A 25,686-nucleotide genomic window follows, 5' to 3' on the forward strand; every position below is an offset into this window, starting at 1 on the left:
ATCCCCACAGCATTTTGTTCTGGGGATATTATAGCATCTTATATTTACACACATGCACACATATACACAGTGGTACCTCAAACACACACACACATACACACTCTCTCTTCTCATTCACTGGGGAATTGTTTATGAACAAGAAATGTGTATCACATATGACTTCTTAAGGAATGGTGTATTTCTCTGTAGTGGTTAAAGGTCTGGATTTGCTTCATTCACATATTTAAGTTGGGAACCCAGATTTGCCATTGACTTGCCAGTTCATCATGTGTAGATTCAGTTTTTTCATCGTTAAAATGGGAATCAGGGTGCCATGATTTTTGTAGGGGCAAACTGGAATAATACATATGAAGATTTATTTATTGCTATTGCAAAGTCAGATATACAGAGAAGACGAGTGACAGAGAAAAATATCTTCCATCCAATGATTCACTCCCCAAGTGACTGCAATGGCTGGCACTGCACTGATCCGAAGCCAGGAGCCAGGAGCTCTTGTGGGTCTCCCAGGTGGGTGAAGGGTCTCATCCTCAACTGCTTTCCTAGGCCACAAGCAAGGAGCTGAATGGGAAGCGGGGCCACTGGGATTAGGACCAGTGCCAATATGGGATCCTGGCATGTTCAAGGCAAGGATTTTAGCCATTAGGCTATTATGCTGGGCCCAATAATAAATATAAATGCCCATACTGTACTAATGAATATGGTTTGGGTAGGTCTTAAATAGTCGCTCACCGAATATTTATTGAGTATATAACATTTGCAAGATTCTATATAGTGGATGAAGATGATTATCACACATATAGGTCTTAGTAGAATTTCTAATCCAATGGGGGAAATAAACAATATAAATTGAAATATAACCAGGACTAAAAGAGATGCATAAAAATTGTCTTGTGTTCAAACCCTTTGCTAGCACAGATTTATTAGGATATATTTGGTGATCTAGTACTCTGGCAGCACTTTAAATCAGTGTATTGACCCCACTGTCATATGTGGTGAATTACCAACAACATCAGTAAAAAGAAAACAAAACCACTACTTCTATCCTTATTCATTTTTATACTTGGATTTAATAGAAATTTGTTTTTTGGGTTAGTGAGATGAGCTTTAGTTTTAATTATAATCACCAATACTCACTAAGCAATGAGGAATTTGATTTTCATAATAACCCTATAATTAATGTATTGCTTTGTCCCACTTAAAGATGAGAAAGGTTAAAGTTTCATGTCCAAAGTTTAAAGTTAAAAGTGATGGTTATAGGTGGTGTTCAAGATGCTAACTACCTTCAGAAGTCTTTAGAATGCTATGAAACCACAGAGAAAAAAAAAGAAGGAAGAGTATGTGCCTTATTTGCTTTCCAGTGAAGAAAATGGCTGATAGTGGAGAAGATCAGTTGCTCAGAGAACAATCACCCTAGTTGTCTGGGCATCACAGGAGAAAGGACTTAAACAAACTATCATTTGTTAAACATCGTTTATGCATGGGTGATTGCTCAGTAATGATCCTATACGATGGAGCCTAAGAGCTATCCTTAAGAAGCTGTCCATCTAGCAGAGGAGAGAAACTCATTCACGTGGAACATGGAGCAAAACCACAGCATTAGCTGTATGGCAGAGGTTTGATCTGTTACATAAGCAATTGAGAAAGGTTCTGGTAATCTGTATGTAACAGTTTCCTACAAATAATTTCAAAGTGAAGGTAATCACTGCAGATTACAGATTTATGGAAGGAGTGGATATGTGTATATGTATGTAAGATAGCACACATTTTCATGATTTGTGGACTTATTTTGTTATATGTAAAATATGGAGTTGAGATGAAGTGACACTGTACCTCAAAAATAGCGTTTTCATATCAGCTGCTATTACTGAAGCTGCCATTATAAAATTTCTCATGTGTGACTATTGTACAACACCCAAGAAAATGTCTATGTATTATATGTTAACACAAAACACTAGTAACATTTTCACAAAGTATTTCTTTGAATCTGCAAGGGTGTTTGGATCCTTGGTATAGCTTTCTAAAGGGTATGCGCTTTTTGTGTCTGCCATGTCTGGTGACACTACATCTCCCTGGGGACACATGTGAGGTGCACAGGAAATGCTTTCTAAGAATAACAAATGGATATTTTCTCAAATAATTTTGGTTTGGTGGAGGTGGAAAGAGGTTTTAGCATAACAGAAAGAGGCAGCTGGGACATGGAGAGAAGATGATAAAGGGGACTAAACCCCTATCTAGCACTGACTGTGCTTGCTAAGAACTGTGATAGGTTCTTTACATATTTAAAAATAATTGTCAAAACAATCCTAGGAAGCATACTGTAATCCTTACTTTATAGATTAGGGAAACAGAGGTTCAAAGAAGCTCAGGAAGAGCGTAAGAAGATAACAATTGTTAGGTGCTGAAAAACTAAAAGGGCATGCTCTTTAAATTACCCTGGTTGCTCAGTAGAGTGGACAGACTTGAGGATAACTAACGACTTCAGAGAGAGAGAGAGAGAGAACAATGTTCACACATTTCATCAGACAATATTGATACTGAAATGCACTGAGGAATTCTTTCCAAAATTGAAGAGGCCATGAAGAGTACAAATCTTCTACACTCCCACACAGCTCTCACAGTTTTGGATAGAAGGAAAAATTCCCAGCTCCTGATGTAATTCCACAAGAGCATGAAAAAAGGTTTGAGAGTTAGTGGCTAAAAATCACCAAAACTGCATCAGAACGAGCTCCTGGTTTTCATCAAATCAACCACTTTTTTCTTGTTCTGACACTGCACAGATAAAATCTCAGTGAACTGCTGTTTTCAACATTCTTTCATCCCCACTGTCCCGTGAGTCTTTCAATGGCATCGATTGGATGTTTTTCTTCTTCGTTTTCTCAAATGCCTCACCAGAGTGCTCAGTCCGTACTATATATTCAGTACATGCTGAGTTGAATGAATGAACAAAAGGTCAATCAATAAGCTCAGTGACTGGACGAATGATATTTGTCCCGTGCACAAGTCTCATTCAGCAGTCTGATCTCCATTTAACCAGCAGGGGCCTTTACCAAATGTGATCCATTAGTCAATAAAGGCTGCTGACTGACGTCTTAAAAGCAACGTCACGGGAGCAAACATTTACCAGGGCTGAAAATCAGCCAGGAGATTAAATAAGGGATAAAGATCACTGGCTGCTTTTCTGGCAACAGAGCAGCATCTGGCCCCTGGCACAGAATATAGATGTGCCCTTCCTTTAAATTTTCTTATAATTGGCAAGGAGAAGGAAGTAAACAGAAATCCTAATGGAATTTGAGGGTCTCTGGGGAATTTGAAATATATTCAGAGAAAAGCACCAGATTTATTCTGGATCTATAAAGACGGATGTCTCCAGATGGGTAATCTAATGAAGGCTGACAAATGATACCCCAAGCAATTCTCTTCACCTGCTGTTCTCCCCAGGTTTGCCACATCCTAGGTCACAGCCAGGTGAGATAAAAAGAACCACTTTTTTTTTTCAAATGGTTCAGATCAAGGTCAAAAGCAATGTCCAGTACAGATTCAACGTCAAGATAGAATTTGTTTATACTGATGTGATGAATCAGCAAAAAGAAAACTCTTCTGATTACCATTTTAAAAAAGATTTATTTATTTTTGTTGGACAGTCGGGTATACAGAGAGGAGGAGAGACAGAGAGGAAGATCTTCCACCTGTTGATTCACTTTCCAAGCGGCAGCAATGGCTGGAGCTGAGCCAATCCGAAACCAGGAGCCTGGAGCCTCTTCCGGGTCTCCCACATGGGTGCAGGGTCCTAAGGCTTTGGGCCACCCTCGACTGCTTTCCCAGGCCACAGGCAGGGAGCAGGATGGGAAGCAGGGCCACTGGGATTAGAACTGGTGCCCACATGGGATTCTGGTGCATGCAAGATGGGGACTTTAGCTGCTAGGCTACTGCGCCAGTTTGTATGGATACTCCTTATGAATGATGAATGTTTTGCCTGTATTTTGGTGGTTTTTTAAAGATGTCTTTCCTAATCCAATCTTGGAGAATGCTTCCTATGTTTTCCTCTAATAGTTTAATGGTTTCTGGGTGCAGATTTATGTCCTTGATCCATTTCGAATGGATTTTTGTATAAAGTGAGGGGGGAGGGTCTTGCTTCTTACCTCAGCAGGCTGCTATCCAATTGTTCCAACAGCGTTTGTTGAAGAGACCAACATTTTTTTTTGCTGGATTATTTTCAGTACTCTTGTCGAAGATTAACTGGCTGTACATTTGTGGGCTCCCTTCTGGAGTTTCTGTTCTGTTCCATTGATCCTCTTCTCTATTTCTGTACCAGTACCAGACTGTTTTAATGATGACTGCCCTATGGTATGTCTTGAGACCTGGAATTGTGATTTCTCCAGTTTGATTTTTATTCTTCAGGACAGCTTGGGCTATTCATGGTCTCTTATGTTTCCAGATGAACTTTTGTATCACTTTTTCTATTTCTGAGAAGAATGTCATTGGGCTCTTTGTTGGGATCACATTGAATCTGTATATTAATTTTGGTCATATGGACATTTTGATGATAGTGATCCTGCAGATCCAGGGACCCGGTGAACTTCTCCATCTCTTAATGTCGTCTTCTGTTTCTTTTAAAAAATGTTTTGTGATTTTCATCATAGAGGTCTTCACAACTTTGTTTAGATTAATTCCAAGGTATTTAAGATTTCTCTCGGGCCTGGCTCAGCAGCCTAGTGGCTAAATTTCTCATCTTGCATGCACCAGGTTCCTGTCCCGGCTGCTTGACTTCCTATCCAGCTCCCTGCTTGCCTGGGAAAGCAGTCACATATGGCCCAAGGCCTTGGGACCCTTCACCCATGTAGGAGACCTGGAAAAGGCTCTTGGCTCCTAGTATTGGATTGGCTAAACTCCAGCTGTTGTGGTTAGCTGGGGAGTGAACTGGCAGATGGAAGATCTTTCACTTTGTCTCTTCTTCTCTCTGTTAATCTGCCTTTCCAATAAAAGTAAATCTTTAAGACCATTGTTCTTTTGAAGTATTTTTATTTAAAACATTTTTTTTTTTACTTTTTTCAAGCTATACTATATTAATACAAACAGAATAGATTCAATCTGGTTCATAATTTTAAAATAATATGATATACCCTTCCTCCCTGCTTGTCTTTCTCTTTTTTGAGTTTTAATGATTTGTAATGTGTCTTAAAATTTCCTGCATGTGGTGAAATGGTCATCTTTTTGTTTATTATTTATAGCCCTTGCCTAAACTCCCACTGAGCTAAGGTCTTATACTTTGCATAATCTGAACTCTTGTATTTTGTGGTATATTAAGCCTTTGAATATAATGTAAATTAGAAGTGTTATCCCCAAAACTGCATGTAAATGTCAAATGTATTTGTGATAACAAGTCATGCAATAAATATTTTTCTTTGCACGGTTGCTATTTCAACAGCAGATGGCGGCAGAAATGCAGGAGCTGAGAGAAACAGTCTATGCATTGAGAGCTCTTAAATATCAGCTCTTTGCAGCCTCAGCATTTTTTCAGCATGGATACATTTTTGGCAGTTCTTAAAGTTTACTGTGATGACACCTTGTATATTTGCGGCACTGCACAAGTAAAGAAGAAAGATTGTAAAGGCTAGAAATGAATGTCTGTACATTGAGGTAATGGAAAAAAGAAACAGTAGGCCAGAGGCTAAAGAAAAAAAAGCTGACATATCAAGTAAAAGTAGAGGTGGAAATTGTGAGACAGAAAAAGAAATGGAAACACTTGATTGTATACTGGGTGGGGGAGGGTGGGCGGAGATGGTCTTAGGTAATTTACTGCTCTGATTGATTCCTTTTGACCCCCACTTAGGTTTAAACTGTGAAGGTCCACCTGCCCTCACCCCCTATGGTGGAAGATGGGAGGAGGATCTGTCAACTCCCTGACTCATTCCAAACAGCTAGACATTTTTTTCAGTAGGTGAACTGACAGTAAGTGGAAGCTGTATCTCTCATATAGAACTTTATCACCCAAGAGGCTGATTTGCCTTCATTGAAGTGTAAATCATAAACTAAAAATGGTTTGAAGGGATGAATGTTTGGTTTCCTCTGACCATTTATAAAAACAAACTAGCTTCCAATTTCTTTAATTTTCTAACAAAACCCATAAATAAACTCTTCAGCAGAGAGGAAAAGAAAATAGAGGGCGAAACCTATATATTTGATACATGCTAGATATGTATGCTTTATTCCGGTACAGTCACATATCTTTCTGCAGCAAAGTTTCAGATTTTTGGCCACTGATCTCAGCAACTAAAATTCTGAATAAAGCTTCTCTTTTCAAATTTTAAAAGCTATCCCTATAATCTGACAAATTAATCAGCATGCCAGGCCAGGCTCCTGCAGACACCAAGCAGCACTGCTTCTATGAGCTAGGGTACACAGGTGTGCAGGAGGAACCTGAGCATTCTCTCTGAATCATGAGGGACTAATGGGTCTCCGGGGGATACAGAGCAAGAACTGAGGCCAGGCATTCCAAAAGGCAGCTATCTACGGCCCCATGATCCCTTTCACAGCCATTATGGAAAACAGCATGGAGATGCCTCTGAAATCTGAAAACAGATTTACTTTATGATCAGTCATCCTACTCTTGGGAATTTATCCAAATGAAATGAAATCAGCATATGAGAGAGTTACCTGAACCCTCGTGTTTATTGCAGTCACAACAGCTAAGAAATGGAATCAACCCAGATATCCACCAACTGATGACTGGATAAAGAAAATTTGGTATGCATATACTATGGAATATCATTTAGCCATAAAAAAATGGAATCTGGTGTTTCCCAACAATATGGATACAACTGGAAACCATTTAACTTCATAAAATAAGCCAACCCGAAAAGACAAATATCATATACTTTCCATGATTTGTGGTACCTACAATACAAAGTACAAAAAAGTGTATTCTGTATAAGTGAAATTTATATTTTGAGATTTGATTATGTTTTGCACTGGAGATTTTTTTTTCATCGATTAATACCTTGCATTTGCTTTCCTTGCCCTGAAATGTGAAGGTAGAAACATGGAAGTTTGGGGCCTGGTGCAGTAGCCTAGTGGCTAAAATCTTTGCCTTGGGCCCGGTGCCGTGGCTTAGCGGCTAAAGTCCTCGCCTTGAAAGCCCCGGGATCCCATATGGGCGCCGGTTCTAATCCCGCCAGCTCCACTTCCCATCCAGCTCCCTGCTTGTGGCCTGGGAAAGCAGTCAAGGACGGCCCAAGACTTTGGGACCCTGCACCCGCGTGGGAGACCCAGAAGAGGTTCCTGGTCCCGGCTTCGGATTGGCGTGCACCGGCCCGTTGCGGCTCACTTGGGGAGTGAAACATCGGATGGAAGATCTTCCTCTCTGTCTCTCCTCCTCTCTGTATATCTGGCTTTCCAATAATAATAAAATCTTTAGAAAAAAAAAGAATCTGGTCTGGGAATACCTCAAGGTTTCTTTGGAGATCACCCCAATCGAACTGCTGGACTCAGAACTCTAACCAAGAAAAGACAGAAGACAGCACAGGTCAATCATTCATCTCAGCTATATGTTGGCAGCGAAATATGGGGCAAACGGAGACTTTATGATGGACCATATCAATCAGTGGACAACTTCATCGAATGAAAATGGCAGCGATTCATAACTGGAGAACTATTAAAACCACTTGAGCAAATATCTCAGAGCATGCCCCACATCTGGGACTTGGGGTGGGTGGGAAACCGGGTGGGGCTTCTCCCTCAATATCCCCCTTTACCTCAGATACACGAAGGAAACAATATGGACATAATAGTATTACCCACTTCCCTATACCCCCTGAACCTTTTTTAACCATAATTAACTATGTAAAGATTGTCAACAACAATACAATAAAATAAATAAATAAAAAATAACCTTGCCATGGAACAGAGTAGAAACACCGGAAGCAAATCCACACAACAACAACGAACTTATCTTTGATAAATGAGTTAAAATCAATCCCTGAAGAAATGGCAGTCTCTTCACCAAATGGTGTTTGGGCAATGGTATTTATGCATGCAGAAATGTGAAATAATTAATTACTTTATACCTTACACTGTATATAAAAATCAGTAGAGTTGATGCCATCAAATTACTAGAGGACAACACTGAAAAAAACTGAAAAAAAAAACCAGATACAGGCACAGACTTCTTGCAAAAGGCTCTAGAGGTACAGGCAATGAAAACAAAACTGACAAATGGATTTATGTCAAACTCAGAAGCTTCTACATTGTAAAGGGAACACTCAACCAAGCAAAAATGCAACTGACAGAATGGTAAAAGAAAATTTACAAATTATGCATCTGATAAGGAATTAACATCTAGAATATATAAGGAATTCATTATGGCTGTCATATACATTTAAAAAATGCTCAGAATCATTGGCCATTAGGAAAAATGCAAGTAAAAACCACACCGAGGTTTTACCTCACTCAGTTAGAATGGCTATCATTAAAAAAAAAATGATAAACACTGGCTAGCTTGTGGGGGAAAAAGGTACCCTAATCACTGTTGGTGGGATGTAAACCAGCATCATAGAAGACAGGCTGGAGGTACCTCAGAAATCTGCATGTAGATCTACCATATGACCCAACCCAGCCATTCCACTTCTTAGCAATTTACTCAAGTAAAATGAAAGTCCCATATGAAAGTTATTTGTATAGCTGCTCAATTTACAACACTTTAGATATGATCAGTGCAGATAGTCAATCACTGAGTAGATAAAGACAATGTGGTGTATACATATACTATAGAATACTACTAAGCCATATAAAACAATGAAATATTGTCTTTTACAGCAAAATGGATAGAACTGAAAATTATTATGCTTTGCAAAATAAGTCAGTCCTCAAAAGATAAGTATCATGTTTTTTGATACTTGGAAGTTAAGATAAAATGCAAGAATTGGACGGGAATGAAATAGACATCATATGATCTGATTGTTGTTTTCAGTCCTTATTTATACTCCTATGGAACTGTGGTCATTCCAGTTTTTGTTTTTAGGATATTATGGTTAGTCCACATTAAGCTTATTATTATAGAGTGGATTGAAATTACATTTTTACAAATATAAAATAAAAATAGAAAGGACAGAAGGAGGGGAATTGAGAGAGGGAGGGCAAAGTATTGTTATCCTCTTGGCATTGTATTCATGAAATGCATCACAAAGAAACTCAATAAAAACAAAGCAAACAATCCAGTTAAGATCTGGATAAGAGATATTAACAGGTATTTTTCAAAGACGAAAGGCCAACAAACATAAATAAATGCTCAGCATCACTAGTCATTAAGCAAATTCAATTAAGTAACACTATGAGGTTTTACTTCATTCTGGTTAGAATGGTTATTATCCAAAAATTAAAAAATAGTAAACTAAGTGAGGATGTGGAGGAAAAGCTATTCTAAATCCACTGTTGGTGGGAATGTCAATTATGCAACCACTATGGAGGACAATTTCATTTCTCAGAGATCCACAGATTCCCTGACTCAATCATCACACTCCTGGAATTTACCCACAGAAAATAAAATCAGCCCATCAGAAAGCTATTTGTACTCCACAATTATAGTAGCTTGATTCACAACACCTATGATATGGCCTCAATCCAGATGTCCAAACACTGAATTAAGAAATGGCACAAGATACGGCTCAGCCATAACAAAGAATGAAACCCCATCTTTGCAACCAGATAGTTGCAACTGGAGATCATTATGCTTAGTGAAGGAAGTCAGTCACAAAAGGACAAAGATCACATGATTTTTTTTTGTTAAGTGGCAGTTAATATAAAATACTAAACTTAAACAGTCATTCTATGAGTTGACCATTGCTAATCTCTCTTTTCTATATTCTTGGGGAACAGTTGTCTACTTTATATTTGCTGAATATTGTGCTTAGTGACATATTAACTGTGATTATGAAAATATGTTATTGCAAAAATTAGAAGGAAAAAACAAGGAAGGAGGGAGGGAAGTATGATTACCTTCTTTAATTGTGTCTGTGAAATAACACAAAAGCTGTTTTCTTTATATGAATAAAAGGAGACACAGCAGATTCTTTGATTGTACAGCCAGCCTTCTTACACTATTGTAATGAGGAGACTATTTTGTATATTGCCTTACCCATAAAGTAAACTACTTTATATTACTTGGAACAATGGAGTGCTATGAAGCTGATAATGCAGTTTTCTTGATTTTAAGTAAAGAGATTTCATGTGTGTTTTAAAATAGTTTTTCCCATATCTTATTAGAGAACTAAAATTAGCGATTGTGTCTATCTCAGAATTCATTTAACTCAAGTGGAAAATGCAGAAATATGCTTATGAATAAACTGCTAGTAAGTTTTTGCTAATAAGAAAGGAAAGAACAGTTTAGAGACAGTTTTGAAAGGAAATTCCATTATTTAGCATAGCTGGAAGCAATGTGGAATGACAGCCATCCTGAACCTTGCCAGAGGGGGACCTTCATAAAGAACAAGATGAAGTAGACAGTTGATAAGATTAGTTCCCACACACCCACCTCTACCACAAATCACAACTCGGCATCACAGCCAGCACATGGTCCTCAAAACCTTCCCAAACTGCAGGTTACTGAGCCCACTCTAATTCTCATTTTGTTTAACCACAGGATATAATTGCTATGTCTAATATAGCTTGAATATGGTTAGTGAATTATATGATCAATGTTTTTCAGCTCAACAAAGTATGATCAGACTGCATCATAGGGGACAGAGGTGGACAGCATTCAGTATTGATTTCAATTCCAGCCTGTGCTCCTTCCTGTATTAGTGCCTTTTATTCTCCTAGAATAAATGCTTAGAAAAATAATCATTGCATACACCTATTTTGGAAAAAAAATCAGGAAAGATGGATGTCTAGAGAGGAGATGACAGCTGGATTGGCAGATGGATAGACATGCAGATAGACAGATACCCACATGGAGCCCAGTATCTAATAGACATTCAGTAACGCCAGCTTCTCTCTTTTTTCTATTGAAGGGATATCTATAAATGTGTACTGTTGAGAAAATATCCACACATGCTTAACTTCTTAGCTCGACTTACATTTCCTCTAAAATCATCATGACCAGCTCCTCCCACTTTGATAACCACTATCAGACTGATATACATGTCACCTGTATTCTCCATTAACCCTTACACATATTTCCTATACAAACCAAAGCTCAAATTGAATTGCAAGGATGTATGTTTTCTTCTGCCATTCACACTATGGCAGAGGCAATGAGGTCTCTGAAGGGAAAGATGAGATCTCACTTGCTTAATCAAATCTAGTACCTAATATGGTGTTTTGGATATGAGTTTTGCAGATGCCTTTTTGATTGAAAGAAAGAGAGAAGGAGAAGAAGAGATGAAAGACAGGAAAGGGGAGAGAGAAGAGATTTTATTTATGCATGAAGTTTGCGTAATTAATGAGTGGCGGCAATCTAGAATCTTACCCTTCCAGGGAGATGGCCCGTTGGAGAGTCACTGAAGGCTGACGGGTTGCGGTGCTGTGTTGGGAATGACTGCAAGAAAAGATAAAAATAAACATGGATCATCTATTTATAAAATGTCTCTGCACATTCTTATCTGTCCTGTGCTCTAGAAAGGACTAATCTTGGAAAAATGCAGTAGAGATTAAACGTTTCATGATACATAGAATCCTTCACCAAAATACAACACTACTAGATAAGTAAAGGGTTACTATTTTCTTGCAATTTGATTTCAAAAGGCATTATTCGAAAATATGTTTAAAATGATAGGAAAAAAAACCAAATATATTTGGAAAATGCAAGGCTTTACTATTGGAATGAGACATAGCACAAATATCATTATAATGCAAGTCATTTTGTTTGAACTCTAGAACATTTTTTTCCTGTCAATACTTTATACAAAACCCAACTATAAGTCAGAGAAGTAGTATTCAATGAGTGTAAACTTGCTCATGCAGATCTGTAACATCTGTAAAATTCACAATTCAGCTGTTTGCTAAACAAAAAATTTTAAAATGGAACTCACAGCAAACTAGTTTTAGAATATAATGCTATTACATATTTTATTTTGATTACATGTAACAATCACTTATTTTATAGACAAGTATTTGAAATGAAATCCATAATATTTAGTAGTTTATGGATCATTTACATTGGTTGAGTTGTTTTTGTTAAGTGTTTTGCATGTTCACGTATTTTATTTCCTGTAACTCTGTGTGGTACGTTTCACTTAACAGATGAATAAACTAAAACACAAAGAGGTTTAAAAATTAAAAAAAATCACATGATAAATATCTTTGCTAGACTGTCTAATTCCAGTCATAATTTCTAACTTTCATGTTATACTATTTTCAGATTTGCAAGATTTTGCCTTATATCTGCAGATTACTCTTCAACTGGAAAGCAAATGGCAGACGAATCTTTCATCTGACACAGGAATAAATAATAGTCCAACAGCTAATTTTATTTTCATGAATGTTGCTTTTAGTTTGTGTTATTAATCTAACATTTTAGTAAAAGTGTTACAGATGAATATATCCTACATTTAATATATGGACATGCATATGCATACATACATATATGTGAAAAGGGAAACTTGAGTCATGCTTGTAGAACAGTAGGCATGTACTCAGAATTCTGGGATTGCTTAGCATGAACCTGGAAAACATTACACTGTCACAGAGAGCCCAGTTATGGGCTGTGGGATTTTCACTCTGAGCATCGGTCATTTCAGGGGAGAAGAGGTGTCTCCATGAACACATTTGGTTATGACATGGATGACATCTGTTTCAGGTTCAGGCAGCAGAATTTTGACTGTAACTGAAATCTTTTACATCTTTCAAAAGCAAAAGATTATACCCTTGTCTTTCCTGGTGTTTCTCCCAGTACCAGGTACAGCAATTCAATGAATATGTTTTGATCAACCAATCAAAAGCAGCAAGATACTGAAGTCTTTGATTTTGCAGCCAGACTGAGTTAGATCCTGGCTGGGCCATATACACCAATGTAGTTACTTAAACCTTTCTAGATGTTGGAGTCTCATCTCTAAGATTGGAAATATTTCCCTCACATGGATTACATGGATTTGATGAATATAATATTTAGAACAATGAATATCCACAGTAAAAATTTTATGTTTGTTAAGTATAAAAACCAATATGATTTGACAGTCTATTCTTTAAGATGCCTAACACCACGAACAGCTATTTAGATTACTTCAATTAGCTACATAATGGCTATCAAAAAGTATGTATTATTGCAAATAATATAACTTTAAAGACAAATTTAAGTTTAAGCTACATTTACTGTGACAGAAACAATACAGAATTATTGCAACTATGAAGTAGAAATTTGTGGGATCAACCGATCTAGAAACAATGTACAACATGACAATTATTGGATATAAATTTTTGATCATTTTGCTCTTCAATCTGTGTTTTTTCAAGTACATGAAAATTTCTTCAACTTACACTAAGAGATTGAAGTTACAAACATAATTAAACATACTTATTTTCCAGTGCACAATAAAAATATTACTTCTTTTCTTTGTTTTCATTTTCCTTTCATTTCCCTGGTCAAGTCATTTTCTTCAGACCTGGATTCCTTGAATATTTAGTGTGTATCTCCATTGTACCACATAAAAGTACTGAGTTGATAATAGTGTTAACCTCCCCTGCTTTTTGACCTAAAGACAAGATTTGTACTTCACTATTTTCCCACATGGGATGGAAGAAGCCCAGATTCTTCCTCACAGGATCTAATGTCATCGGAACAATAGCCGGGAGCCCAGAGCGGTCCTCAGAAAAAGAACAGTAAACTTTCTTCGGGACTCAGGACGGGAACTTTCTCTGGCCCCTACTTTGTTCCAGTTTTGGATCCCCACCCTCTCTTGCAATGACCATCAGGGTCACTCCGGAGGCCGCCCCCCCCAAAAAATTAAAATTAGATCAGATAGACAGAAACCAACAAGGAAAGCATAGAACAGACAGGAAACTGTCAGCTTGGACTACCATATACCTTACTAGGCAGGACACAAAGATTAGTTACTCCTCACTAAGGTAGTGAAGATTTCTCTGCATACCCTTCCCAAAACTGTTATGTGTCTCAATTGTTAACATATGCCTTGTTGGAGTGATAAGCCAGTTTAGACTATCCTAAATTTCACCAAGTTCAGTAAAAATTATGCTTCAATACTATAAACTGCTACATATAAAAATGAAAATAGACATGAGATATCAAGTTTTAAGATTAATTTATTTGAAAGGCAGATTTAGAATGAGGAGAGAGAGGGAGAAAAGAGATCTTCTATTTCCTGGTTCACTCCTCAAATGGCCAAAATTGCCAGAGCTGAGCCAATTCCAAACCAGGAACCAGGAGATTTTTCTGGGTCTCCCATGTAAGTGCAGGGGCCAAGGACTTGGGCCATCTTTTGCTGTTTTCCCATGCCATTAACAGGGAGCTGGATTGGAAGTGGAGCAGCTAGGACTAGATTGGCACCAACATGGAATGCCAGCACTGACAGGTGGAGGATTAGCCTACTGAGCCACTGTACTGTCCCCATAGAATATAAAGTTGCATAAAATATATTTTGTGAATTTTATGCCGAATGAACTAACTCTAACTGCTCTTGCTACAAAACAAAGTAAGCTACCATGTGATGTATTACATTAATATACATTATAATAATTTCTTTACTATTTGTATGTACTAAAAAAATGACAAAATTTCATGATCTTCTCTCAGACTTCACAGTTATCTAATTTTCCTTCCCATATATAGTAGGAGCATCTCTATGACACACATAACCTAAATAACTTGTCAGAAAATAATAGTTACAAATGTGGTACCATATTCAAACAAAACCTTGTCCTGCAATCTTATTCTCACATATTAAAAAATACGTACATGTAACATACATAAGTCCTGTGTTTTCCCTAACATTATAATTTAAGCATTTCTGACAGGGTCTCCATAATTATCATTGTATTGTTACATAATCCTACTTTGTATGAATACATAACTTTCTAAAGCTTCCTTTTATAGCTGCACATTTTGGTTATTTCCATTATTTTAATAGTATAAACAGTGCTGCCATGAAAGGCTACTATCAGTCATGTTGTTCTTACCCTACAATTCCCTTTATGTACATTTCCCCAAATAGAAACATTTATTAGGTTCTTGATTTATGCTATTAATTACTTTCAAGAAGCTTTATGCCATTTTATTGCCTCTAAAATGATATTTGTATCAGTTTCACCTCAATCATGCAAGTACTAACATTTATAACTGAAAAATTCAAGATTAAATGGGTACAAAATAATACTCAGACTTTAACGAAAATTAATTTATTTCTGAGGAGGAACTTTTTTTCTGTTTGCTCATTTATCACTTGCATTTCTTTTGTGCAAACTGTTTAATCATTTCTGTTACTACTTATCTCAAACTGGTTTAGAAAGTATCAACAGTTCTTATTGGGTAAGATAAATGATGTTTACCAGCCAATGTTAATGAGAAGTTAAAATCTTTGATAATGTCCTCACTAATATCCCAGTCCACAAAACCGAAGCAAGGACGTGTTCAGGAATCTCATTTGACTTATCACTACCTTCTAGCTACATACTTCATTGTTCCACTCTAAATTATTCCAATAATGTCCCTTTTGAAAAAGTTTTACTGATACTTAAATACCAACAGTACCATGAATTATGGTAATGTGACTCCTTTTGTGCTATAAATGCAAAGCAAGTTTCTCCTGGAGTGTAAATGTGAAACACATGGATCCTTTCAAAACATAGAATTATCCTTTCACTGTACCTAGAAAAATTTAGGTAAATTATCTGAACGTTAAGATCTTCAGATGCAGTTGAAATGGTTATGTTTGCAGAGGGCAAGGTCTATGCCATACTTGCAGACAAGTTACTTAGAGTAGTTGTTAGGATCTCCCTGATGTTAGTAAGTGTCATGTAAAAAAAAAATCAATATCCGCTGTGAGCCAACAGATTCTGTTATTTCCATATTATTGGCTACATAGTGTGCTGTGGTACTGCTGAGACTAAGATACAACCACTGCCTGTATCTTTTTCCTCGTCAGGCACAGAGGTAAGCCAAATGGAATTTGGAGGAACTGCAGTAAAAAAAGAAATGAGAGGACAGCACAGATGAAATGTAAAGCTTTCAACATTGGAGAGATAACCACTTGGTACATCTTCAAACAAAATCCAATGCACAGATGACCACCATCCATCTCCTACCTTATCTGGACACTTTCAAAATCTCTTCTGGGAGGCATTTCATGATGGCTGCCCCTCTACACCGCCCAGAGAACATTCAACTTAGTGCTTTCTGCTACATTTCATTTTTCTACACATCCTGAACAATACCCTACAATGGGCATTATGACCATTTATTTATATCTGCTTCTACCCCTAAGCTGTGTCTTGCTTTCATAGCAAAATGTTTGGCTTACTCCCTTCTCAACCAGTGGTTGACACCTAAAAGATACTCGCTACATCTAATTTTACTGAATGAGAAATACAAAACATTGAGTTTCACCTATCTGAACAACCCCATGACTTGTTTCTCTTAAATTGTGACAGCATTGAGAACCAGTATTATGCCCATTTATTTCAGGTATATTACATAAAGATTTAACCCCCCCCTTTTTTTTTTAGCTAGGAAAGTGCAAGGGCAGAATCCAAATTTGCCAAACTTGCTCTACCGAAACAAACCATATTGTCTTTTTTTAAAATTAAATTTATTCATTAATTACATTGTGTTGTAATTACATAGAATCTGGGATTCTCCCCCCCCTCCCTCTATGGTGGGTTCCTCCACCCCGCTGCATAACCATAGTTCAAGTTTAGCTGAAATTCCCTCCCTGCAAGAATTTGCAAAGCATAGAGTCCAACATCCCATAGTCCAGACAAGTCCAACTACTTATTGGGAAGACCCTCTCTGGTCTGAGGGCAGAGTCAGCAGAGTATCTTCCCGGTCAAATAAAAGCACTAATATACCATCTGCAACAATTAACATCATTATGGATTTAATTGACATGATATTGAGCAGTCAACGTGTTAAAAATAAATGCGATTTCTTAACCACTTTCTGTGACCCCCCCATTCACAGTTCAATTTTAGTTTATATACTACAAATGACATAATATCCATAACATAACATGATATGCTTAACATCATATCATATTAAATTAAGGCAAACATGTGGTATCTAACCTTTTGGGATTGGTTCATTTCCCTTAGCATTATGGTTTCCAGTTTGGCCCATTTGGCCACAAAGAACTGCATTTTGTTTTTTTTAATAGCTGAGTAGTATTCCATGGAGTAGATGAACCATAGCTTTCTTATCCAATCCTCTGCTGATAGGCATTTTGGCTGTTTCCATGTTTTTGCAATTACTGATTGTGCTGCTATGAACATAGGAGTGCATGTTGGTTTCTCATAAAACAAGTGTTCTGGATATATTCCTAGGAGTGCTATAGCTAGGTCATACGGTATGTCGATTTTGAGTTGTTTGAATATTCTCCATACTGATTGCCATAGAGGCTGTACCAATCTGCAGCCCCACCAGGAGTGGAGTAGGGTTCCTTTTTCCCCGCAACCTCGCCACAAGTGTTGTTGGTGTTTTTCATGTGGGCCACCCTTACTGGCGTTAGGTAACAAACCATATTGTCTTACAGAAAGGTGAAATCAAAGCTCTGTGACAAGTCCCTGTGGAGAATTTGGTTGATTTATTTAGGGAATTCTGGGCTATCTTTAGGTAACATGGACAAATTTTTCCTTTCCATAAAATACCAGGAATTATTTTCACTATGTATACCCAATTTCTTTGTTGTGACTTTTGAAGAGTAATTTCATGAAGATCTATTTAATTAGGAACTTGTCTGTTCTATCCACACAACAATTGTGACTTCTGGACTTTTGTTAGGATTTAAATAACAATATATGGTGGATGGGAACTTAGCAGCATAGCACAGCACTGAGGTTGGGGAAGAAGTTTTTGTCAACTGGTACAAAACCTTCAGCTCTAACTTCCTAGCAGTTAGATGAATTGCTAAATCAAGTGGAGGCAAATTTTGCCAAGAATTTTTAAGTCCCAGAAAGATGTATGAGTTCCCTCTAAATCATACTGTCATTGAGTAAAACTGAGCCAGAGCACATTAACCTCCTTTCCAAGAACTCTGATTTTCCAAGTGAAAGATGCCCCAACTGTTCCCCAAGGAAATTATATTTGAATGGTACAGAAAGATGCATTCACACTTCTATGTCAAATTTTTTTCTTTTAGGAGCCAGTGCTACTGGTTTTTTTGAGGAGCTAGGGGCTGTTGGTTAAGCCCCAGCCTGCAATGCAGAGTCCCATATGGGTGCTGAGTTAAGTCCCAGCTGCTTTTGATAATTCACCTAGTAAAATAGTGGAAGGTGGCCCCTGCACCCCTGCAGAAAACCCAGAAGAAGTTCCAGGTTCCTAGCTTCAGCCTGGCCCAGTCATAACTGTTGCATTATAATTGTTGTTGGGGAGTAAACAAGCAGATGGACAACCTTTCTTTCATCTCACCACCCCCTCTCTGTCTGCCTTTAGAATAAATTTTAAAATATCTTCGAAAAAAAACAACAACAGCAAAAAATTGAAGTCTGAATTGAAAAATTTCAAACAAGTAGAATATAAATGACCTGGCTGCTGGTTATAGGATGCTTTTTAATTTTCTGATTTTCTTTTTTAAAAGATTTGATTTTTTTTAAGTTGAAAAGGCAGATCAGATTTACAGAGAGAAGGAAAGACAGACATAAAGAGCTTCGTTCTGCTGATTCACTCCGCAAGTGGTTGCAACGGCTGGAGCTAAACCGTTCAAAGCTGGTAGCCAGGAGCCAGGAGCTTCTTCCAGGTCTCCCGTGTGGGTTCAGAGTCCCAAGGCTTTGGGCCATCCTCTACTGCTTTCCCAGGCCTTAAGCAGGAAGCTGAATGGAAATGGAGCAGCCGGGACACAAACCGTTGCCCAGATGGGATCCCCATGCTTGCAAGGCAAGGATTTAGCCACTGAGCCATTGCAATGGACTCAATTTTCTCATTTTCTAGCAAAAAGATAAAGAATTTAAAGCAAAAAGTAGTAGAGTTTGGCTAAAGTCACGTAGGTTAAAAAGTAAATCGTATGCTTTGGGAACATGGAGCAGTTTGACTTGTCCAGAGAAGAGTGGCCAGGGCTGAAGTTGGGAAAGTGGGAAGGATCAGGAAGGCCAATGAATACCTTCTTAAGATGTTTGAATTTTATTCTACCTGAAAAGATGGACTATCTAAGGGTGTCAAGTGGTGGTGTGAGAGGGTCAAGATGATGATACCCATGGTTCAGAAAGGTAAAGTTAAAATTAGTGTGAACAACGGAAGGAGGTAGAAGAAATCTGCAGTTAGGAAGACTGAAAGAATGACATACTCTTAGCAAAATAAGCCAGATCCCAAAAGATGAGCACATTTTCTCTGATACGTGGTATTTAATGTAGAGTACAAAAAACGTATAAGACTGATATTGACATCTTATGATCTGATTATTGCTTTCAGTCTTTGTCTATATTCTTAAGGGGGCAGTGGTCTTTCTGCTTTTTACTTTTTGAACAAAATGTTGATGTATTAGCCATGTGATTATAAAGTAAATTGAAAGCATGTTATTACAAAAATTAGAGGGAAAACAGCAAGCAAGGCAGGAGAGGGGCTGCTAGAGGGAAGCAACTACAGTTATCAGAATTCTATATATGAAATCTAACCTCTTCGCATTAATAAAATATTTCAAACTCTTATAAAGAAAGTAACAAATGCCTAAACCTCAATAATGAAGTAATAGTTAAGAAAAGGGTATATATGATTTTGTAATAAATCATGAGGTAAATATCCAGGAATAAATAAGATAGAGTTATGGGGGATGACCTTTGATCTTTGATTTGATCATAATGATCTGGCATATTTTTTCAAGGAGCCAAATTTTTTTAGATAGGAAAGGTTTGGTATTCCTGGAGCATAAAAAAGCTACGCTGTTTTCTAGAACTCCCAAGTAAGCCTTCAAAAGAACATTAACTTTGGTGTTCAGATAGGGGTGGGAATGAGGAGACACGAATTGAGAACACTATTACTGATTGTGAAAATCATGGTGGTGATACACTAATTACAGAACCAAAGATGTACCTGTGGAAAATAAATGATGAGGTGAGGAATAGGATCTACACTGGGACAGTCACAGTTATTACAAAGGTCTTCCACCAATGAAGGTGATGCCTATATCTTCCTGGTAGCCCCTGTATAGCTAAGGTATTTCTTGTGACCACTATTCCTATGAATAAGCACTCTTAAAACTTTTAGTTCATTCCTTTATGAGACGGTTTCAAGAGTCGTAAACATATTCCTGTATGCACTCTTCCCCATGATTTTTATTTTAAACTTAGAATCTAGAAATGAATTCAGAGTTCCATATGTGTTCAGACTCAGGAACAGTACCAAAAGATGTTGACTTTCCTCTATATGGATTCTATATTCCTAAGATGATAAGGGTTTTAAAATCTGCTGAATTATATTGTTAAATTTAGGATTAACCTAAATGTCTTATATCTTTCTTTAAATAAAGTGACTATAAACCCTAAATCTATCAGGTACTTGTGCATGGATTTTCAGAAACTTAATATAGTTGTTTTACATAAAACATAAGGTACTAATTTCAGCCTAGCTCAATCTGATTTACAAGTTATGCCATCCACTTAATTCAATGTTATTTAAAGAGCATCTAACACATGATCATCATTACCAAACCTTATCATCCAGCTTTGGATCATCGTTAAGTATTGCATATTTCACTTGCCATTCAAGTCATTGGTTACAGCGTAAGACCAAGGGCTATGTTTTGCGGCAAGTTACACAGACCCTCCTTCTCTTGACTATCTGTTCCACAAATTTACTGCTTAGCTCCTAATTAACATAATTTTAAAGGACTAACCAAATTTCACCATCCCTTGTGTGACAGGCTAATGAACATCTGTAGAAAGTGGTACTGTCATAACTCATAAATTTCCATTCTTTACAGGTGACTAATATGCTAACTAAAAATCGATATCAATTGTTCTTAAATCGGTTCATTCCTATCCCATTTCATAATTACATATTTGGATTAAATGCTACATAAAGAAAATGGGAGTATGTAACAAAAGCTAGTTTTTGTTAGTTTTGCTAGCCAGGAATAAGTTTATCAGTCAACACTCAAAAATAGTACATAGCTAAAAACATGACTGTTAAATACGTGTGACAGAGGCAACTGTGAAGAACAGAGTACAAATAATATGAAAAGAATGTTTCACTTAGTTTACTTTCATTTTCTTCCAAATTTAAAGAAGTCCAAAATAGAAAGCATGGATAACGAATTAAGAGTATGTTTTATTTTTATGTAAGTAAAATGAAGTATAATTTCAGAAAAAAGTGGGCATCAGGTTTCTGGCCTAGCAATACAATTTGTATTCCAAATATTTTATGCAAGTCAAAGACAACTTAGGTGCTGGGAAATAGCATAAAAATTATGGCCAGAGGTTGTCAATGCCGGAGAAACTACTGACTTTCACTTCCACACAAAAATTATGAAAAGTATAATATATTAAGTGATCACAGAAAAATCACAATTTTTTTTAAAGATTTTTTTTATTACAAAGTCAGATATACAGAGAGAGAAGGAGAGACAGAGAGGAAGATCTTCCGTCCGATGATTCACTCCCCAAGTGAGCCGCATGGGCCGGTGCTGCGCCGATCCGATGCTGGGAACCTGGAACCTCTTCCAGGTCTCCCACGTGGGTGCAGGGTCCCAATGCATTGGGCCGCCCTCTCCTGCTTTCCCAGGCCACAAGCAGGGAGCTGGATGGGAAGTGGAGCTGCCGGGACTAGAACCGGAGCCCATATGGGATCCCGGGCCGTTCAAGGTGAGGACTTTAGCTGCTAGGCCACGCCGCCGGGCCCCAGAAAAATCACAATTTTCAATAATTCATTGGAAAAGCACATTTAACAATGAAATAAGGATGATAAGCATTTGAAAATTCAAATGGTGGCTAATGAGAAAAGTGCATAATCAGAGAAATATGAATATACATATGAACAAAGTACTGGATTCAATTCAGGGTTCCAAAATTTTTTGTTTTGGAATTAAAAGTTAAATTTATTTTGGTGCAAAAAATTGAAATTCATGTGTATCCTTTCATAATCCACATTTTCTGTGTGTTTTTTCTCTTCTATTTATTTTTAAATTTTGTGGTACAATTGCATAGGCTGTTCTAGTTTCTTTTTCCTAAGATTTATTTTTACTGCAAAGTCAGATATACAGAGAGGAGGAGAGACAGAGAGGAAGACCTTCCATCTGAAGATTCACTCCCAAGTGGCAGCAATGGCTGGTGCTGCGCCAATCCGAAGCCAGGAGCCAAGAACTTCTTCCAGGTCTCCCACATTGATGCAGGGTCCCAAGGCCTTGGAGCATCCTCGACTGCTTTCCCAGGCCACGTGCAGGGAGCTGGATAGGAAGCGGGCTGCCAGGATCAGAACCAGCGCCCTTGTGGGATCCCAGTGTATTCAAGGCGAGGACATTACCCACTAGGCCCTGTACTAGTTTGTTTGTTTGTGTGTTTGTTTGTTTGTTTTTTAATGCTATAACTAAAGACCCTAGAAACATGGTTTTAGTTAATGTTGAAAAGCTTCAATCGACTGTCAACAAAGATGTGGTGACTGAAAACATTTGAGGGGCTTTATTTATTTCTTTTAATATCATTCGCCGACTTTCTTTAAATACAATCCCTTGCAGCTTGTATGCTTCATTACACAGTTACAGTTAAAAGTTAAGGCAAAAAACTGCAAGTATCATTTTAAAAATTATAATTGTCTTAACTCAACCTTTTGATGAACAAATCATAACTGTTTTTGGCTGCATGGGCTAAGAAATGTTCTGTTATATCCTAACAGAATTGTCTCCTAAATAATACTTTTCTTCATATCCTTAAAAAATGTCACGAGAGACCTTAGCTCTACTCTTACGAGATGTTAGGGTAGAGTACATGCAGAGAAGTCAAACCCAGGAACCACGTTCAATTCCCAGCTCACAGTTTTCTTTATCCTGTGCCACAATAACTTTTTATTTTGCTCTGTGACAGGAAATCATGAACACGGTAACACATACATTGACCTCTGTAAAATCGTGCTCATCACTGTGATGTAGCTGGAAGACTTTGAGGGTGTATTTCACATGTTCCTCTGATTTCTATGACAAACCCTTCTCTGAAAGTAGTGCTAGGCAGTCTCTGTATGTGGTTCTTTGGACTGACCTGTATGGATTATGTCTCGTCTCAAAGCCTAAAACATCAAGAGAAAATGTAGTGTTTTAATTCAACAGGCATATTGCTTCCTTTACTCATTTTGTTTTTGACTGGCTAGCTATATAACAGGCTTTTTGATTTTGTAGTACAGGATCTATTTCAGAAGATAATAAGACATCTGCTACCTTTCCACACAGACAATTTTTTTTTCACAAATGAGTGAAACGCTGAACTTGTAACAGCTTAAATCAAGTATTAACCAGTTATACTTCAAAAAATACATTTTAGGACCCGGCATTATAGTGTAGTGGCTCAATTCCTCGCCTTGAACGCGCCCAGGATCCCATATGGGTACCGGTTCTAATCCCAGAAGCTCCACTTCCTATCTAGCTCCCTGCTTATGGCCTGGGAAAGCAATCGAGGGCAGCCCAAAGCCTTGGGACCCTGCACCCGTGTGGGAGACCTGGAAATAAGTTCCTGACACCTGGCTTCGGATTGGCGCAGCACCGGCCATTGCGGTCACTTGGGGAGTGAATGATCGGATGGAAGATCTTCCTCTCTGTCTCCCCTCCTCCCTGTGCATCTGCCTTTCCAATAAAAATCAATAAATGTTTAAAAAAATACATTTTAGCAATTTCACACAAAATGTAAACATCAGAATGCACCAACATTTTGAAAATTTGAAATGGAATATATCATAAACTGGCTGGATTTTATATATCTAATTGAAAAGACATTGACTGCCTCCTAGTTTCACATAGAAAACTAAGTTTTTGATACAACACTGGTTCTTTTTCTGACAATGTGTGGGAAGCAGAGCTGCATGAATAAAGGTAATAAATGTGGGTTTTCTCGTGGTTTCATGATGTTCTCAATGGCCTCAAATAAGTCACCTCGCTCTCCTTATGATTTTGCTGTCCTGTATTTGAATAGGGATTCTTACTTTCCTACCCATGCACTTTATCAGTGCAGGTGGGAGACACACTATGAAGGGGAAAAGCGGATGGTCTTGGAGGGTCATAGCCATGGGTCTGGATTTACCTCCCCTTCTCGGGATTTTGACAACTAAGCACCCCTAGTCCGGCCGTCACTTCAGAAAGTGAATAGAAAACTAGAATTTAAAAACAAGTTTACTTTGGTGTAAAAATTCTGAAATCCTCATGCAGGTTCTTCCTAATACCTATTATTTCCATGAATTTTTTTGAAGATCATAATATGGATGGGAGTGTCTTCTCACAGATTGCTTTGAGCAGACAAATTAGGCACTATTAGTGAAAGGAATATCATAAAGGGAAAGGAATAGTAAATAGCAAATGGAAATTTCTTTACAGAATGGTAATGGGATTGACTTCTAAGACATCAATAGCTGCTGCCCCAGCCTGAGTTAGTCAATAGGCCCAAGGATGAAAGCTGTGAGTACAGCTGCACACACACACACACACACACACACACACACACACACACGAAATGGAACCTACAGGGTTTGGAATTGTATGTGACCAGTGCATGAGGACTCAAGGATAACTTCCATGGGATTGAGGTGATAGTTAATACTGAAAAAAGAAATGTAAAAGTAACAGATTTGGAGGAAGCATATGATTTCAATATCGTAAATATGCATTTGGGGGAACCTGACTAACATCAAGATAGAGATAGTATTGTCGGATGTGTCAGTAACAGTTCTGGTCTAAGAAGGTACATTTTAGAGCCAGTTTAGTATAGTTGCATTTGAACTTGTGGATGTTCTTGGAAAGACTGTCATGAAAAGAGCTGAAAGTGGAGATGGAGACTTGATGATCATCAATATTATAGCATGAAAAGAGGAAGATAAGCTGAGAAGAAAAACCAGGAAGAAATAAATGGAGACGCAGGAAAGAAAACAAGTAGGAAAGCTGCTGCCTGCAATACTGCCGTCTCTATGAATGCTGGCTTTAATTCTAGCGGTCCCATTTCAGATCCAGCTCTTTATTAATGTGTTTGGGAAAAGAGCAGAAAATGGCCCAAACCCCTGCACCTACATGGAAACACAGATGAGTTCCAGTTCCTGACTTTGGACAAGCTCAGTCCTGGTTGCTGTTGTCATTTGAGTAGTGAACCACAGGATAGGAGGCCTCTCTCTGGTTCTGCATCTCCATACGTCTCACACAAATAAGTGCATTTTTCAAAGAAACCAGACGAATAGGAGGTAATGCCAACTAAGAATGGGATCAGGATATAATTTCAAGAAGTTTAGTGAAAATTATTAAGGTCCTTAAAGAGCTCAAATGCAAAGCTGGTAATTAGAGTTTGGTCATATTCTTAGGCAAAGAGGATCCCATGAACATTTTAAAACTAAACTAAAATACAGCTTTTTCTATAGTT

General features: G+C 37.7%; 1 protein-coding gene across 4 annotated transcripts in view; it reads right to left on the reverse strand.

Moving 5' to 3' along the window:
- Positions 1-25,686, reverse strand: part of DLG2 (discs large MAGUK scaffold protein 2) — a 746,421-nt gene that overhangs the window by 347,577 nt on the left and 373,158 nt on the right. For all 4 annotated transcript variants that reach the window (XM_058663676.1, XM_058663675.1, XM_058663674.1 and 1 more), the window contains one exon: positions 11,462-11,530. In XM_058663676.1, the coding sequence (XP_058519659.1) occupies positions 11,462-11,530 (69 nt within the window). The remainder of the gene's footprint in view (positions 1-11,461; positions 11,531-25,686) is intronic.

The sequence above is a fragment of the Ochotona princeps genome, chromosome 4, assembly GCF_030435755.1.
Source record: "Ochotona princeps isolate mOchPri1 chromosome 4, mOchPri1.hap1, whole genome shotgun sequence".
NCBI classification, from domain to species: domain Eukaryota; kingdom Metazoa; phylum Chordata; class Mammalia; order Lagomorpha; family Ochotonidae; genus Ochotona; species Ochotona princeps.